At 39.4% G+C, this 18,619-nt stretch overlaps 1 protein-coding gene across 1 annotated transcript; it reads left to right on the top strand.

Annotated features, from left to right (window-relative positions):
- The first annotated feature begins 16,546 nt into the window (after positions 1–16,546).
- Positions 16,547–18,322, top strand: LOC147623910 (large ribosomal subunit protein eL22y-like). The gene is made up of 2 exons (XM_086820532.1): positions 16,547–17,009; positions 18,040–18,322. The coding sequence occupies exons 1-2, from the start codon at positions 16,765–16,767 to the stop codon at positions 18,182–18,184; spliced, it is 390 nt and encodes a 129-aa protein (XP_086676658.1). The 5' UTR covers positions 16,547–16,764; the 3' UTR covers positions 18,185–18,322.
- The last annotated feature ends 297 nt before the right edge of the window (positions 18,323–18,619 follow it).

Raw genomic sequence — 18,619 nt, 5'->3', positions numbered from 1 at the left:
CTCCCATGTCCCCCAAAATCCTCCTCAACCTTCTTCAAGTGAAGCAAAGCATGTTGCCTGTACTCAGCTTCTATAGACAAAATAACTATTGTGTAGGCTGTTTCTAGGAGGTAACTCCACACTTAAGTGAAAAATAATAGCCAGAAACTAATATAATTATATGACAACCTCCTACCCAATGTGAGTCACAATATCAAGTCAAGGTCTCGCCGCGTGAGGTATAGATGACGTCGCACTGCAATGTACCGGCGGTGTATTTCAACACCTATATCCTTGCCTTTTCTAATGGTTCTCTCGAGACTGATTATTCAAGAACTTTCTCAATACACTAACTACAAAGCTGGTGTTTTAATGTTTGGTCATCTCTTGCACAAGAAAATCAAACTCCCGCCACTAACTTTCTATACTCCTTCACATCCACCACCACTAGTGGTGGAGAAGTGTCTTCATTAGACAACTTTGCATCAACCTTTATGGGGGTCCCAACTAATTGATTCGCACTCACCCATACCAAATGGATTCAGTATTCCTCTTAAACTCCCCGTTAACTTTATGTATAGATGTACTCCTTCACATCCACTAGTCGAGACAACTTTGCATTAGACAACTTTGCATCAACCTCCATAGGGGTCCCAACTGGCTTGCACTTGCCCATACCAAATGGATTCAGTATTCCTCTTGCACATACTTCTAATGAGAAAGGAAAATGCAATCTATTGGCTCCTACTGTTATTCGGTTCCCTAAACAAAAATGTGTAAGCCCAAGGTCTATTATCTCAAACTCTAAACTCATCATCTCCTTTCTTGTTGGACCTCTCCTCATGATTCCCCACCAAAATAAGGTCATCCACCTAAAGGAGTATGATCATATACCTGCCTTGGTTAGAGACATTATGTACAAATATGCATCTCATGGGCTTTTAGAAAGACCAATACTCACAAAATATGTGCCGATTTTCTCATATCAAGATCAAGGGGCCTGTGTCAACTCATACAATGCCTTCCAAAGTTTGCATACCTTGCCTTTTGAACTAGGCATCACAAAGCCTAATGGCTACTCTACATACACCTCCTCCTTGAGATGTCCATTCAGAGAGGTGGAATTGATTCCTCACCAAAATAAGGTCATCCACATAAAGGAGTATGATCATGTACCTGCCTTGGTTAGAGACATTATATACAAATATGCACTTTTAGGATGACCAATACTCACAAAATATGTATCGATTTGCTCCTATCAAGATCAAGGGGCTTGTTTCAACCCATACAATGCCTTCAAAGTCTGCATACCTTGCCTTTTGAACCAAGCATCACAAAGACTATTGGGCTACTCTACATACACCTCCTCCTTGAGATATCCATTCAGAAAGGTAGCTATCTACATCATTGGCCGCTTCTCATAAATAGCTAGTGCTAGTACCATGTGAATGGTCAATCTAGATGTGGGGATAAATGTTTCCTAAAAGTTGAATCCCTTGACTTGTGTAAAGCCCTTTGCATAATAGTCATTTTCAAATGAGTCATGCCTTGTATTTCTCCTAATGTACCATCAAAAACCTGTACTTAGCCTTCCAAATCCACTCAGTGCCAAATGACCTTACATTTCTCTTGATGATCCTAAGAGCGGTTTCTCATAATGGAGTCATACTCACTTTGCATGGTCCCCCTCTAGTTTGATCTGTATATGCAACTCTAAACTTGCTATCTCCTCCACCTTCATTATCTCACCCTCCATCAAGGGCTGGTGGAGCTTTCCCGTCAAAAGATGCTTCATCAACCTTGCATATAGAATATTCATCTATGCTTGATCACGTGTGTCTTCTTCATCTTTAGATTCCACAAGGGTGTCGGTCTCCTCTTTGCTATGGTAGTGTGCATCTAGTGGTTGTGTATGAAGATGGATAAAGTGGATGGAGTGTCCTTCTCTACCTAATGGGGTTGTTCCATGAACACCACATGATATTTAGTTTGACCTTTCTTGCTTTATGGTCGTGTAATCAGTAACTCTATATTGTACCCTATGAAGATGCACTTTTACATCCCACTTGGTCATGGGAATAAGTTCTTGAACATGCACATAAATCACATCCGAATGTTCTAAGTATCACATCCAAATGTTTCGTACCAAAATATGCATAAGGAGTCATCACTTTCACATCCGTGGTGTATGAGTATATGCACCACAAAGTTTATTGCTTGGCCCAAAAGGTTTTTGACAATCCTTTCTTTGCCTTTAGCATACTCCTAGCCATATCCAAAATGTTGTGGTTCTTTCATTCTGTCACTCCATTTGTTAAGAGGACTATGGGAAATGGTTAATTGTCTTTTGGTCCCATACTCCTTGTAGGCATTCAATTCACCTAATGTAAAACTCTCCACCTAATGACCTCTCCACCCTAGTCTATTGAAACTTCTTTATCAACGGCTTCTATCATGTCTCATTCTTGACCAAGTTATGCCATACTTTGAACTTTTCAAATGCATCAGCCTTTTCCCAAAGAAAATTCACCCACATCTTCCTAATGTAGTCATCGATGAGTAACATAAAATAGGAAGAACCACAAGTGAAGTGCTTACCACAAATATCAACACATACAAGCTCTAGAGAAGCCTTAGTCTTGTTGCTCTCTTATAGAAAGGGTTGTCGATACTACTTGACCATCATACAAGCTTCACATGCATCTGACACTTCTAAAAATGTTGGTGGATGTTCCTTCATAGACTTCTACACCTCCTTCAAGTCCACAAAGCTCAAGTTCCAAAACCTGTCGAATGCTATGATTCCCTAATACTAGTTTGTGATGCAGGGAAGTATACCAGACCTTCTAATTGGTAGACCATTTTGGACCGCTACCAAGATGAAACTAACAAGATGAACTCCCTTGCTACTATGTAGGGAGGTATGGAAAGGTATGACAATCTTATTGACTGTGGTCATGTATCCGGATGCTCCACATTCAATGATCCATGAAACATCGTGTTTTATAGAATGCTCTGCCTTTGCCTTCATCTCTTCGATCACTCCAAATAGATCCAATTTCACTTCAACTTGTTAACTCCTTCTTTGACAGCTTTAAAGCGCCATTCTTTTCATTTGTTGAGCACTCTTTCATAAGTCATCTTTGTACCATTCAACTTCAGCCTGTTACATGCTTCTTTTGATAGATTCAAAATGCCATTCTTTCTATTACTTCTTGCTCTCTACATAAGTCATCTCCAAACCATTCAACACTAGATGTTGGCCATAAGTGGCCCCATATGGTTACTTGGCAAGGATGCATGTAAGTGTGGGTCGATTGACTGCACGGGTAAAAGGAGTCTTCTTGGGATATAAGCTTCACATCCATCAGACACTTTTGAAAATGATGTCGTAGATGCACCACCATCCCAGACTTCTATATTGCTTTCAAGACCACATAGATTAGGTGCCTAAAATCTCTTGTGCCACAACCTACTGCTGCACATATCATTTTGCCTGTAACACTAAAGGTTGATAATTCATACAAATTATTGCACCTGGCTCCTCTCCCCTACCATGATATTGTCATCATTGGCTTCCAAGATGACTGCAAACCAACCTAGTTAAAATGAAACCTCAAGTTGCAATCCATAATGGCCATAATGAAGAGTAGATTTTGCTTGATATCTTGTGAATAGAGGACCAAAAACTTTTTAGTATCACCATTGCTACACAAAAGAAATAGTACATGTACCTTTGGGTGGCATTTGGCATCGTTCCTAACTGCTACTCGGATGGACTCCCCTAGTGGCTATAGGGAGGTATATCAATCATTCTCACCCACAAACCATCCAGTGCTGTGGAATGTTCTACCGTAGGCCTTGGCATAGCTTTGAGGCACATCCAAGGTCATCTGGGCATGCTTAGCAACATTTCACCACCCTTTTCTTAAGAGAGGAGCATGCTTATTCACCACATCCAAGGTCATCTGGGCATGCTTATTCACCACATCCAAGGTCATCTGGGCATGCTTATTCACCACAACCTGAGGACTAGGTGGGCAAGCAACATTTCACCACCCTTTTCTTAAGAGAGGAGCAATAAGGCTAAGCCTCCCTGTGGACCTTGTATATGTTGATCTTTGTTGGTAAGAGCCTACCATTGCATTGGGCGGTTCTTCCTATTTAGTATTATTGATATAGTAGGAAGATGTGGGAAGTATTTTCTTCAAAGTAAGGCTTATGTATTTGAAAAGTTTTGAGTATGACATAAGTTGGTTGAGAATGAGATATGAAAGAAGTTAAAGAAGTTTTAGATAGACTGAGGTGGAGAGTTAACATAAAGTGAATTCAATGCTTAAGGTGGAGAGTTAACATAAAGTGAATTCAATGCTTTAGGGCAAGGAGCATGGGATCAAAGACAATTGACCCCACTACTCATATTATTCAATAAAATGGGGTGGTGGAACGAAAGGACCACACCATTATAGGAGTATCCTAAAGGGTACTGGACATATACCTTTAGGGCCATGACAGTAAACATTGTAATGCATATACTCACACAAATTACACCAAGGTAGTGAAGGGGATGACTCTCAACATACATATTCCACTAAGGATCCTTTAGTTTCATATTCCAAGAACATTTAGATGTGAGTTTTATGTGCATGTTCCAAATTCATCTAGGACTAAGTGGGGTGTTAAAAGCAAAAAGTGTGTCTTTCTAGGGTATAGTATGGATTCAAAGGGTTACCGACTATGTAACCCTGGGATGAGGAAGATCATAGTAACTGTGATGACCATGGTGTTTAGTTTCATATTCAAGGAACATTTAGATGTGAGTTGTGAAGATCATAGTAACCGTGATGACCATGGTGTTTATAGAGCAGCCCCATTAGATGGAGGAGGAGGCCCTATCTTCTTTATTCACCATCAATAAAGATGTAGCCCAGCAGACACATCCACCAAATGTAATATTGTAGGCTCCCATAAGAGGTGGAATCCAAAAAGTAGACAAGCCTACTCATGCACAAAGAAATATGCCATATTCCAAGTGGGTGAAGCGACCTTTTGATGGTCGAAAAGCTCCATCAACCATAGAAGATGAGCCCATAGTAGCTATTAGCTGATCAAAGAGAATGAAGGAGCAAAAGCAAGCACATGCACACATTGTCAGTATGGCCTTGATGAGATAATGAAGGTGCACGAGCTAACAATTTTTGGATGATAAACATGTAGGAGGGAGCCCATAGAAAGTGAGTATGTTCATTCTAGAATAAAAGCACTTAGGTACTAGAGTCTTGTGGATTATTCAGAGAAATGCAAGGTTATTGGCACAAAGTGGGTTTGAAAGGTCAAGTACAAATATGATGATACATTATTATAAAAGGCACAAGTTGAGGGACTCGACTTGTAGGAGACATTTGCCTCCATGGCTAGATTGAATACCGTATGTAAGTGCAGGCTAATTGATCGTACTTTAGGGTGGAAGAAGATCTTCATAGGGTAGCTAGTCCTTAGATTATGGGGCCAAAACAAGAATTCATACAACCTCGATGGGCATGAAACTTGCATAAATACCTATAATTTCCTTTTTAGTTTATTTTCCCAATCAAGTGATGTGGTCCATTCGGTCCATCTAGACTAGACTTTGGGTGAATGTGGTTCATTCAATTCATTTAGACTAGGCTTCGGGTGAATGTGGTTCATTCAATCCATTTAGACTAGGCTTTGGGTCTAGTGGTTCATTCGATCCATCTGGACTAGTCATGGGGTGGGTGACCCTACAACTAGGGCCATGACTTATGATACAACCAAAAATATGGGTTTGGAAGCCTCCTTTGATAGATTGAGATCATTGAGTTGAGATCTATGTTGTGTGCCCTTACAAGTGTATGACATCCCTCATCTAGAGTTTTTACCTTTTAAGCAATGATGAATACCTTTTAAGCTAACATAGTTTTAACACACTACAATGTATATCCTTAATAGGAGTTAGACAAAGGCAGTGAAGGGCGTGACACTTCAAAAAGCTTACTCTTGTAAGAAATCTTTAGTTGCATATTTCAAAAATTTTGATTGTACCTTTGTTTTTTCTTGTTATGTGTGTATACCTAATGGCATGGATAACTTAATTGTAAGAGAAAACCCGAGAAGAATTCTCTTCGAAAGGATTTGCAATGTTGGATAGTGTTGTTAGTTTGAATATCTTGTACAACACTTTTAAATTAAAAAATATACATATTGTTTTGCTAGATGAGTCTAAAATCAACTTAGGGAGGAGGGGAGGTCTCGAGTTCAAATTCCCAAAGAAACCATTAGTATTATAGTTGCTTTACAACTACAAGTTGTAATGCCTTTAAATAGGAAGACCAAGCCACAATCACACTTGTTCTTCTTTGACTATCAATAGGATCTTTTTGTATGAATTACATTTGTTAAGCACTGCGTAGGTTAACATAGTTCCACCTGCCCAACCTATCATAAGGCATTTTGCCATCTTACTCGCTTGAATGGGCACTTATCTTTTGTAGTAAGACGAATAAAGCAAACTTATCTTGTGCTTAATGTTAAATAGGGAAAGCCTAAGGACTTCATGTAAATACTTGCTAAGACTAGTAATAGAGAAGACCGTTCCATTTTTAAGTTTGGCCGGCCTAGTGTGAAAACTAGTTACTTGTAAATACTTGCTAAGACTAGTAATAGAGAAGACCGTTCCATTTTTAAGTTTGGCCGGCCTAGTGTGAAAACTAGTTACTTGTATAAAAGTTATTTTTTACAATAAGGAAGCCCTCGTATTCCCTCTTCTTGCTTGCTTGTACACCATTGAATCTTTCTTGCATGATGTGTGCATGCTAGATAGGTTTGGTTGTAGGTTTTCTTGCATTAGCTTCCTCTTCATTCCCTACTTTGCCAATGTGAGTGCTCCATGCCTTCGGTAGACCGGATAGCTAAGGTTCCCTGATTTACAAAGTAGGGACCATAAGACTCCAAAATGTACTAGAATTAAAATGACAACAACATATGCATATTGGTTATTTTCAATAAGAATCACTGAACAACATGGGACCATACAAAATTGGAGATCTTACTATATAATGTGTTGTGCTACTTGATGTCCATGCTTCCACCATGTACTTGTAAAACGTGGTTATAGCTTCTTTAAAGTCACTTGATAATGAAGTGAGGACACAAAGAAAGAGCTAGCACAATTACATAGAGAAGTTTCCATTTGTGGCTCGAAGGCAAGACCCAACGACACACGTGCTTCAAGAAGGCTAAGTTAAGCTCTTGACTTGAACATATTTGGTGCTAATGCCGAGGACTAGCCTAGGGCTTAGCTCCATCCATTCGTCCATTCCAAGCTATTGGATCCAATATTACTTGGTGTTGATTTAGTAGATCACACTCTGAAAAACATATAATTTTAGAGTAATTAGATGTGTTGTGTTGTTGTTTTTTATTTATATTTGAACTTTATTTGCATTAGGGCATTCTAGTTTCATCTCTTAGAAGGGGGAAAACCTTGGTTTCTTTGTGATTTTCGTGATTTTGGAGCCCATAATGCTTTGATCTTGTTGTATTGAGCCAAGGAATAGCTTAGCAATTATGATTAGGAGTATAATGCACTCCAAAAACATAAATATTAAGCTCCAATGGGTGTGGATTAGAGTAGGGTAGTTACTTTTTAATTATGCATTTTATATTTTTTTATGCATTATTTGAATTGGTAGCTTAGAAGCATGCAAAACCAATAAAAAACAAAAAAAAACACTTAATTACTTACATAAAACTATCAACTAGGATTAGGACCCTTAAGCACCCCATCAAGTCCAAAATACCTCAAAAAGCTCCAAAATCCAAGCCAAACAAGCTCTCCGGTTGGGAGACATAAGCCCACAATACCTTGAAAAAAGACATGAGTCAATATATGTGAGCCTGGAGATGTGAGCCAAGTCTAGATACATGGCCCATTTGTCTAAAGACATGAGTAACCAAACATGAATCTAGAGGTAGGTACACTTAACATTGTACCAACTAAGTATTATTACTGAGTTTAGATACGTGGCTTGTTTGTCTAGAGATATGAGTAACCAGACATAAGTCTAGAGGTAGGTATACCAAATATTGTACAACCAAGTATTATTGCCTTAAGGACATACCTACTCATGTCCTTTAAGGGTTTTCTTGTCATAAAATCTCTACTAGCTACAATTTCTAAGGAAGTTACTTGTCATTTGTAATTACTGGGACATTATTGCCCACCAATAATTGCACACTAACCCTATCGTAGGCCTTGTACATAAAATTCAATGCACCACATAGGCACATTTCATAAAATAAAAGTATTTGAGCCTAGTTCATATAAAAACATGAGAGCCTATAGACGTGAACTTGAAGACTCGAGCATGGACACATGAACTTGTAGACGTGATCCTAGACAGGTAAGTCTAGAGGTGTGAACCTAGAGATGTGAGCCCACCAAACAAAAAAAAGGGTTCAAAGAAATAAAAAACACTCAAAAATCAGAAAGACAAATACCTTTTTGTGTGTTTTATAAAAAAACATTTTTTGTAGCTTGAGCAAAGTAGACATATCTGAAATCAGTTTTAGACCTACTTCACGAAGCACTAAGGATCCATTTCACCAGAGTGAAACCCTTTATGCAAACTTGATCTAGACTAACTATTGAAAATGACAATATAGTCAACTATAGTGCATTAAACTGCACTTCCTCAAACCAACCCATGGTCCTCAGCCAAACAACCCAACAAACAACCGGCACTCAATAGATTGCTCCTATGTTAAGAAGAAAAAACTCCTTTACTAGTGAGAAGCTTTGGGATATCTAGGACTACCTCAAACCAAAGGGATCCACAAGGGAATTTACATAATGTGTTAGCCTCAGTAAGCAGGTAGTCTCAAAGCCATGTCAACAATATAGGATAAGTGCCATTGGAAACCACATAGCCCAACCTCATGGGACAAGCAATACCAAATCATGAAACATAGGATTTTTTGCAACCACTCCCTTAGGTTCCACCACCATGTGAATATAAAGAAGACATGCTTAGGATGGTGTTTGAAATGGGAAGGGGAGTCGCCATAAACATTTTGCCATAAACATAATACCTAGAGGTTTAGAGTTGGCCAAAACAAAGCTAATCCACGTCTCGATGATGATGACCAAATTTGTTGGAATTAGAGATCTCATGCAGTATCTACAAAAATTTAATCGAATTTTCAAGGCCATGGGATGGATTGATGATCCCACCAAGATCTCTTCATTCGGAATTTGCTTTAAAGACAAAGCAAGCCAAATGGTTTGGATCCCTTAAACCACTTGATAGGTCGGTTATGAGGTCTTGAGACACATATTGATTGTGGGATTCTCATTGAGTGGAGCCAGATGGAGCCCTATCACACATATCTATAACCTCAAGAAAGGGGATGGTGAAACAATGCAGGACTATTTTCACATAGATATATAACCTCAAGCCCCTACAATAGACTAGATGACATTTGCTCATTAATCAATTTATGATCGGTCTCAAGAGCAAGAGGCTTCATGACCAGTGGTTCGCACGGAGCAGGGTCATATGCTGGGTTCTCAGCCTCGTCTAGCCTGGGGACCTTTAGTGGCAGGCCCAGCTCGTAGTTTTGGAGACTGGCAGGCCTTCTGCAGTCTCCTAGAGGAGATCCAGGTGGAGAGGCTGAGTCACTTTAGAGGGGGATTGATTATGAGGGATGATATTCGTCATAGAAGTAAGTGTCTCAAAGGAAGCATAGAAGGGCGAATGGTATATATACTTTGATTAATTCCACTTAAACTCAATCGGGAGCTCAAGAAAGATGGCTATGTGTATACATTACAACTTTGTGTTGATGGAGAAAATGAAGGAAAAACAATTACTCATGAGGGTATGAAGAAGCTTCTTGAGGACTATAGGGATGCATTTGACATGCCTAAATGCTTGCCACCAAGAAGAGATGTGGATCATGGTGTGGAGCTTGAACCTAATGCCTAAATGCTTGCCACCAAGAAGAGATGTGGATCATGGTGTGGAGCTTGAACCTAATGCAAAAATAGTGAATAAGCCTCCATATCACCTACCCAAAGTTGAAAGAGATGGAGTGGCAAGACAAGTCCAAGTGCTCATGGATATGGGATGGGTTGAGCCGAGTCAATCACCATTTGCTTGACTCGTTTTGTTGGTGAAGAAGAAAGATGGAACATTTTGCATGTGTATTAACTATCAGGATCTCAACAAAATCATGGTCAAGAATATGTATCAAATACCTAAGATTGATGACTCACTTCATGAAAGTGTATTCACCAAGATAGATTTCAGATTGGGGTAATATTAAATCATAATGAAAGATGGTGATGAGTATAAGACTGATTTTTCATTTCTTGGTTATTCTTTTCATGTCGTGGTAATGCACTTGCTATTTTCCAAGTGTTGATCAATAAGGTGCTACAACCATACTTGTTCAAGTTGGTGCTACAACCATACTTGTTCAAGTTGGTGCTTGTATTCTTCAATGATATCTTGGTGTATAGCAAGAATTGTTATAATTTCGTGGTACTCATGCTAGATCAAAGATGTGGAGGAGAGAGAATCACAAAATACAAGAAAATATCTTGCTTAATAAGTTGCTCAAAATACAACTAGGCTTCTTGCTCAATACAATGCCTTCTAGCTCCACCTTTAAATAGGTGGAGCTAGTGGACCATAAGTCCATTCACACACACACCTTTCTCCTCCCTTTTTACATAACCTTAGTCTCTTAATACCCCCCCTCAATACCAACTATGAAAGAAAATTGGAATAGGTGGTATTGGACATAGGTTGCCTTTATAACGTTGGGCGTACAAGGTTAGGAATATAGGTGTGGTTACATTGAGATTTAAAACAATTTCTCAGTGGAGTTAGAGGTTGATACAAAGTTAGCCTCTAACTCTTTGTTAGGACATTTAGAAGTCATATGTCCCGTTTGTTTACACTTGTTACATTTCATTTTGTTGGGATATTTGATCCAACAATTATTTGCCAAATGATCCACCTTTTTGCAATGGACACATCTTACTTTGATCACTTGATGTGACAAAGTTTGTTCGATATTCGATGAAGTTGTTGCAATTGAAGATTCAGCTTCTCCCTTTGGCCTCTTTTCTTCATCAAGATAAGATTGAATGACTCCTTCAAGGGTGGGATTAGGTATGTTCTTCAGGGTGGTGACTAAGGTTGGGTACACTTTCTTGACTGCTTTTAGCAAAACAGCTGCATCATCTTCATCCATTCTCGCATTCACTAATGCAAGTTGAGCCGTAAGGCCCTTCAAGAGAGAGATGAAGGCTCCAATGCCGTCTCCCTCTTTGAGTTCCAAGCTGAAAAACTTAATTTTAAGTGAGATCTTGGAATTCTTACCACGAGCTCCATAGAGCTTATCAAGCTCATCCCATTTCTCCTTTGCAGTCGGAAGTCTTACCACGAGATCCATAGAGCTTATCAAGCTCATCCCATTTCTCCTTTATAGTCGGAAGCTAGTCCACATGGTGAATGAGAGCCTCATCAAGATGAAGCATGATGATGGCTTGTGCCCTCTCATCATCTTCAATATCTTCAGCCTTAGTTCGATCAATAACCTTAGTGCCGGAGATGAATGGCCAAAAACCTTTGGACATCATCTTGTACTTGGCAAGGACTTGCCAAGTGTGGAAGCCCTCTCCTAAGAATTTCTTAATTTGGGTGTTGTCCTTTGACATTGGGTATTGAAGGAGATTACTAAAGGGTAATGGGCTGATTTATGAAGAAGAAAAAACTAGAAATTTGTGATGTTTTGGCTTAAGTAGAAAGAGAGAGGCTTATGAGAGTGCAACAACCCTTAACCAAGCCAAGGATGTTGCATAAAAAAGGAGATTAAGATGGTGAAGCTTATGGTTTAGCATTTAGGGTTTGTGCCCAACCACTAATTTTGATGGAGATTAGCTTCATTAGTGTCAAAGAACACTTTGTTTGGTGATTAAGATCACCATTAGTGTTTAAAAACATGATTAGTACTTAAGAGCACATTTTTAGCGTTTAATGACACTTGCATTGATGATTAGATTCACCATTAGTGTTTAAGAACACTCTTAGTATTTAGAAACACTTTGGAATGACTCCCCTTTGCTAGATTAGAAGCCTCATAGTGTTAATCAGCACTATTAGTGCTTATAAGCACACTTTGAAAAGCTTTGTGTACTTGAAGATGTTGTTGATGGAGCTTGATGAGAATGAGGCTCATGAATACCTCATGGTATATGCCCACCACTTCAAACTCAAAATAGGAGCTGCAACAAGCCCTCACAAGAGCACTTAAGTGATTAGAGGTAAGAGGAGAGGGTCTTGTTCCTTTTTGGATCTCTTCACATCTCTTGTTTTGCTAGCTTTTCTTCAGATAATCTCTTCCCTCTCCTAGATATCTTTCCTTCTAGGTAAGACGCACATAAAAATCCATTAATCATGTTGAGAAGCACCAAGATCTAGCTCCCTGTATATCTGTAGGCACTCTGCCCATTTTCTTGGATATTTCTCTTATATATCTCCTTGTTTTCAAATAACATCCTAGCAAAGTTAACCCTATGCCTGAGCTTCAACTGCATCACCTTCTTTAGGACCTTGATTGAGATGTTTGTAATCTCCTTTTTGAGCAATATCCTAGAGCAATGATGAATCAATAGAAAGAGGCCTCTCCTTGATTTTCTTATTGAAATTGATACCTTGGTGTGAGGCCTTCTTACTACTCTCAAGTAGAATTTCTATCAACATGCTATCCTCTATATCTTCTCCTATTTCCTCATCATGCAGGCATAGAAAATCCTTAATGTTTTACAATGATAGCTCTACTTTGTGCCCTGCGAGATGACTGTGTACTGCCCTTTGTAGTTGTAGTTCCCTATTGCTTATTTAGCAATGTTTGCTCGAGGTGAGAATGCCCAAGTAATAGATAGCTCTCCCCCTCCACTGTCACCTTGATTAGAGCAAAAAGAAGCTTGATTTTGAAGCTTTAATGGAAGCTTCAATGGCTTTCAAGGAGAGTAGCCTGGTTTTTCTACTGTAGCGAATGCGTCAGGCCGCCATTAGGGCTAAGATTCGGGCTATAGGTAGTTGAGACTATGGGCTTAAAAATCCCTAAGCTCTCATAGCCTATAATCACTTGCAGACATCAAATACGTGTACGACATCGACGGCAGCCAGAAAACTGCACCGACCTGCTCAGACGATAATGTCGCCGGCAAAGAAGGGATCACTCGTCTGATGAGCTGTACGATCTTGAGCACTCGGACGTCCTCTTCAAGTTCTTAGTTGAAAGCTCCACGAGTTCTTGCCTCCACGAGTTGCTAGAGCTGCTCCACTGGCAGGAGGTTCAGCTCCACAAAGAAAAAAATAATAGAGTTTACCTATTCTACACCACAAAAATGACCTAAGCAACCAAAGCAACCAAAGCTCTAGATACCATGTTATAATTTCGTAGTGCTCATGCTAGATCAAAGATGGGGAGGAGAGAGACTCACAAAATACAAGAAAATATCTTGCTTATTAAGTTGCTCAAAATACAACTAGGCTTCTTGCTCAATACAATGCCTTCTAGCTCCACCTTTAAATAGGTGAGCTAGTGGACCATAAGTCCATTCACACACACACCTTTCTCGTCCCCTTTTACATAACCTTAGTCTCTTAATAAGAATGTGAATGATCACTTGTATAACATGTGAAAGAAGTTTTGAATGTATGAAGAGCCAATCACTTGTATGCAAGGAAAGCAAATGCACTTTCATGACTGGAGAGGTGAAATACCTTGGGCATATTGTGAGTACCCTAAGAAGGTGGTGTGTAAGAAAGTGGCCAAAACCATGAAATATTGCTCAATTGAAAGGGTTCTTAGGCTTATCTTCTTTCTATAGGAAAGTCATTGTTGAGAAGTATGCTCAACTGGCTGCACCTCTCACATAAGCTAAAGAAAGAGGCTTTCTTTTGGGATGCCATTTGCCAACAACAAAGAGCTTTGAAGAGCTCATTTCTCGAAACCTTTTACCATACCAGCAGATATGTGTGGTAGAGAAGTTGGGGTCATGGGTCATTGATTATATGAAAGTTGCAAGTTGCATGATAAGGAAGCAACTATGCATGTGTATGATCAAGAGATGATTGCCATTTTACATGCAATCAAGAAATGGCATCACTATCTCTGTGGTAGTCGATTCTATGTGAGGAGTGGTCATAAAGTCTTAGAGTACTTCATGTCTCAAACCACTCTCTCACCCAAGAAAAAGAAGTGGTTGGCAACTTTACAAAATTATGACTTTGAGATCACATACACTAAAGGTAAAGATAATGTGGTGGCTGATGATTATGAGCATATAAAAGGAATATGTGAATGATGAGAATGTTGCCCATGTGTTGGAAAAACTAGAACATGGGTCACATGAAGAATTGCCTCATTTTTTAATACAAAATGATCTTCGTCACTATAAGGATAAGATGTATCTTGTTCCTAATTTGACCTACAAGCTGAAAATACTTGAGGAGATGCATTCTTCTCCAATGGCAGGGCATTTGGGACTCTTGAAGACCTATGATACGTTAAGGAAAAGTTTTCATTTGAATGGCATGTAGAAGGATGTACATGCCTATGTGTCAAAATGTATACCTTGACAACTCAATAAGGAGACAACTCAATAAGGAGACAACTCACAAGCATGGATGATTTTTAAAACTATTTCCCATTCTGGATGGAAAATGGACACACATTGCCATGGATTTCATTACGGGGCTCCCTGGCACGAGGAAGGGTTGGGACATCATTTATGTAGTGGTGGATAGGTTGACAAAAGGTAGCCCATTTCATACCCACAAAGGTCACATATAAAAGATCGATGATTGCCAGCAATTTATGGAATATACATTCAAATTGCATGGTATGTCTCAACAAATTGTGAGTGACCAAGATGTGAAATTTATGGGTACATTTTGGAGGTCTCTCTTTGAGAGTATGGGCACCTTGTTAACTCTTAGAACGGCCTATCACCTCAAGATGGATGGCTAAACAGAGAGAGTTAACAAGTGGCTTGAGACATACTTGTGGCACTATTATCATGATACACAACATGTTTGGGATGAATGGCTACATATGGCTGAATTTGTATATAATAGTACTCATCATGTGAGTAATGGGATGTCACCATTTGAGGCCATGTATGGTTACAAAGTGAATGTACCTATGGTTTCATTCAAACAAGAGATGGTGAATCCAAATGCAAAAGAGGAGGTTGAAAAGATGCAAGCACTACTCCAACATAAAAAGGAGAGTATGAAGGATACTCAAGTATGCATGAAGCAATATACGGCGGATGCTCATAGGATACCATTGGAGTTTAAGGATATGGGTCTCTTAAGGGTAACACAAACACTAAGCTTGCCCAGCGATACTATGGTCCTTACCAATTGGTGAGAAGAGTGGGTGAAGTTACATATTAACTATTACTTCCATCCACCATGAGAATACATGTGTTCCATGTTTCTACTACTTCCATCCACCATAAGAATACATGATGTGTTCCATGTTTCTAACTTGAAAGCTTATGTGGACCAATGATCTAGGTGCATGAGAATTAACTCCTATGAATGAGGAGGTTAGAGAGTGTTGGGAACACGAGCGAAGGTACTTTGCAACCGTACAATGATTGAGTATCCTATCAAGTGGAAAGGATTAGTGGATTGTATGTTGCTTAGCCAAACCATGTTAACCTACGAAGTGGCAAACAAGCCTCGTGTGGATGATTGGCTTAAAGAAAATCTGAGTTTGTGCTATAGTTGACTTCTCGAAAAATAACAACAAGAGATGCTGTAGTTTTTTGCAAGAGAGAGCATAAAGAGACACCGTAGTTTTTTGCAAGAGAGAGCATTAAAGAGTGTACAGGATAGAGCACAATTTTATGCTAACCGAAAGCGATCAGCTAGAGTCCTAAAAGAAGGCCATGGGTTTACTTGAGAATTCCAAAATACTCTCACGTAATGGGAGCTCGAAAAAAATGCAATAAATGACACTTTTAATACGTCTTTCTCAATAAATAAAGAGGAGATTTTCCTATAAATCTCTCTCTCTCTCTCTCTCTCTCTCTCTCTCTCTCTCTCTCGCTCGCTCGCTCGCTCGCTCTACACACACACACACACTCTCTCTCTCTCTCTCCCTCTTTGGAGTTCCATGTCTTACACAACAAGAAGACTCTCTCTCTCTCTATTTTCTTCATGTTCTAACTATAGCTAATTTAAAACCATCAGGTTTTTCCTTGGATTTTTCTTTTCCCATTCAAATTGGTTTGATTGACATCATGCTTCCAAAAGCTAAGAATTTAGGTTGCAAAAGGAGCCATTTCTTAAATCGAATGAAAATACGAAATGAAATTACAAAATAAGAATTGAGCAAAATAGATACTATTACTTAACCCACGAGTTGCTGCGATATGTAAAAGACATTAAGAAGCGAAATGCGCTGAAATACAAAGGGTCAATCGAAAGGATTTTTTCCTCTTATTTTTTAGAAATCCAAGATTTCTTTTTTTCTCTACTCTCCTTGTCCATGGTTAATATGTAATAGATAATTCTCATCTTCATTAAACGAAAATACAAATTGAAATTATTAAATAAGCATTGAGCAAGGGTCTTATAGATATAGGGTTTTTCTGAAAACGAACCTCTTCTCTTGCAACTTGAAGCTTCAGAGCAGGAGGCAGCAGATCAGACAGGTGTTTTTGTGGCAATGGCGCCCGCAGCAGCAGCAGGAGTGAAGAAGGCGACAGGGCCCAAAAGCAAGAAGAAGTCTACGTTCACCATCGACTGCGGGAAGCCCGTGGAGGACAAGATCATGGACGTCGCTTCCTTCGAGAAGTTTTTGCAGGACCGCATCAAGGTTGGGGGCAAGGCGGGCGTGCTCGGGGAGGCCGTCTCCATCGCTCGCGAGAAGAACAAGATCAGCGTTACATCCGAGAGCGCCTTCTCTAAGAGGTTTGATCTGACGCTCTATCTCTGCATTCTTACACATTTTCTTATTGATCCGTAGATTTTAGGGTTTCAGGCGTACAAATGTAGAGTTTGTCTTACTCTGTGTGCTCAGGGTTTCAGCCCTTATGCTGTGTGTTTTAAGGTTTCTCTTCTCATTTCGTGGGTTTAGGGTTATAGTGTTTAAGCCTTCATGTATTGTGTGTTTAGGGTTCGTTTTGGTTCTCTATTTGCTGTGTGTTTAGGGTTCTATAGGGTTGCATACCTTACGCTGTGTGTTTAGGATTTCACTGTATCAGCCCTTAACCCTGGTGTGTTTAGGGTTTTACTTTATGTTCTGTGTGATAGGATTGTTAGAATTTGAGCTCTTATGGATCAGAGTTAATTGCTACCTATTTATGCACTGCTTCTCTATTTATCTGCAGTTTCTTTGTTCGCTTACTTGGTTCTTAAGAGGTTCCTTCTTGTTATGTGCGCATGACAGTGTCCTGCTTGTGGTTTTCTGATTGCACCACAGTTTAGATTTGCCTGCGCATTATGTATGTTTATTGCCATAGCCAGCAAATAATTATTGCCTCAGGTCAAAAGGGTTTTTGTGGAATGCTTCAGTATTCATGTCTATGTCGCATCTTAGAGTTTCCTGCTTCTGCAGACTGATTCTTAAGGCCTCCTCCCTGTTTCTATTCTGTAGGTCTTCTTCTATACTAATCATATAAGATTATGGCTTCATCATGAGTTTGGTGTGTCACACTCTGTGTTCATGTGAAAGGTTCACCCAGATTTTAGTAAAGGTTAACCCAGACTTCTATAGTTGGTTGTTTGGATTTTTGCGATTTACAAGCTTTTCTGCTTAAACTGGGCTTCAGACAAATGCATGTCCACAACTTTTGTTGGGACATATGACAAGGACCAGATGGTGCACTCTTCACATGGCCAAGCCTTGACTGGGTTGCCTTTTTGTGAAGCCACTTTTAAGAATTGCTTAGACTGGCCTGAGTTGGATGCCCCTAAGTAAGGCCATGTTTAAATTTTGCAGGTACCTGAAGTACTTGACCAAGAAATACCTGAAGAAACACAATGTCAGGGACTGGCTGCGTGTGATTGCATCCAACAAGGACCGGAATGTCTATGAGTTGAGATATTTCAACATTGCAGAAAATGAGGCCGAAGAGGAAGACTAAATGGAAATCATAACACTTAGATTCTGATTTTTGTATTGGTTCCGGAGCTCAGCCTGAGGATTACCCTTGGTACTTAATTTTTGTTCTGGTGGAAACTTTTCTGAATGTTAAGTGCAGAGTTTATATGCTTCTTTAACATTCTCTGATCCTTGACCTGCTATTTCTGGCATTTACTATATTTTTTTTTTGCAAGTCTGCAGATTGTGCTGTGCTTGCATTTTTCAACTTTGTGTGGTACTCCATTCAATGAGTGCATCTCCTCTTGCATGGATATCGGATCTTTGTGTGATCCATTTCCTTTCCTAGATCTTCTCCTAATCATGCTTAGATTAGTGGCCATGTCATTTGGACAAGGTTTGGGCACATTTGGAGGGTCATTGCACCAATTTTGAGCCATTTTGTGCAATCGTACATGGTCTTGGCTAAATTTTGAAT

Source organism: Cibotium barometz, chromosome 26 (genome assembly GCF_041138505.1).
Source record: "Cibotium barometz isolate CiBa-2024 chromosome 26, ASM4113850v1, whole genome shotgun sequence".
In the NCBI taxonomy this organism is placed as follows: Eukaryota; Viridiplantae; Streptophyta; class Polypodiopsida; order Cyatheales; family Cibotiaceae; genus Cibotium; species Cibotium barometz.
The sequence above is the reverse complement of the archived record's forward strand: the minus strand, read 5'-3'. Positions and strand labels throughout refer to the sequence as shown.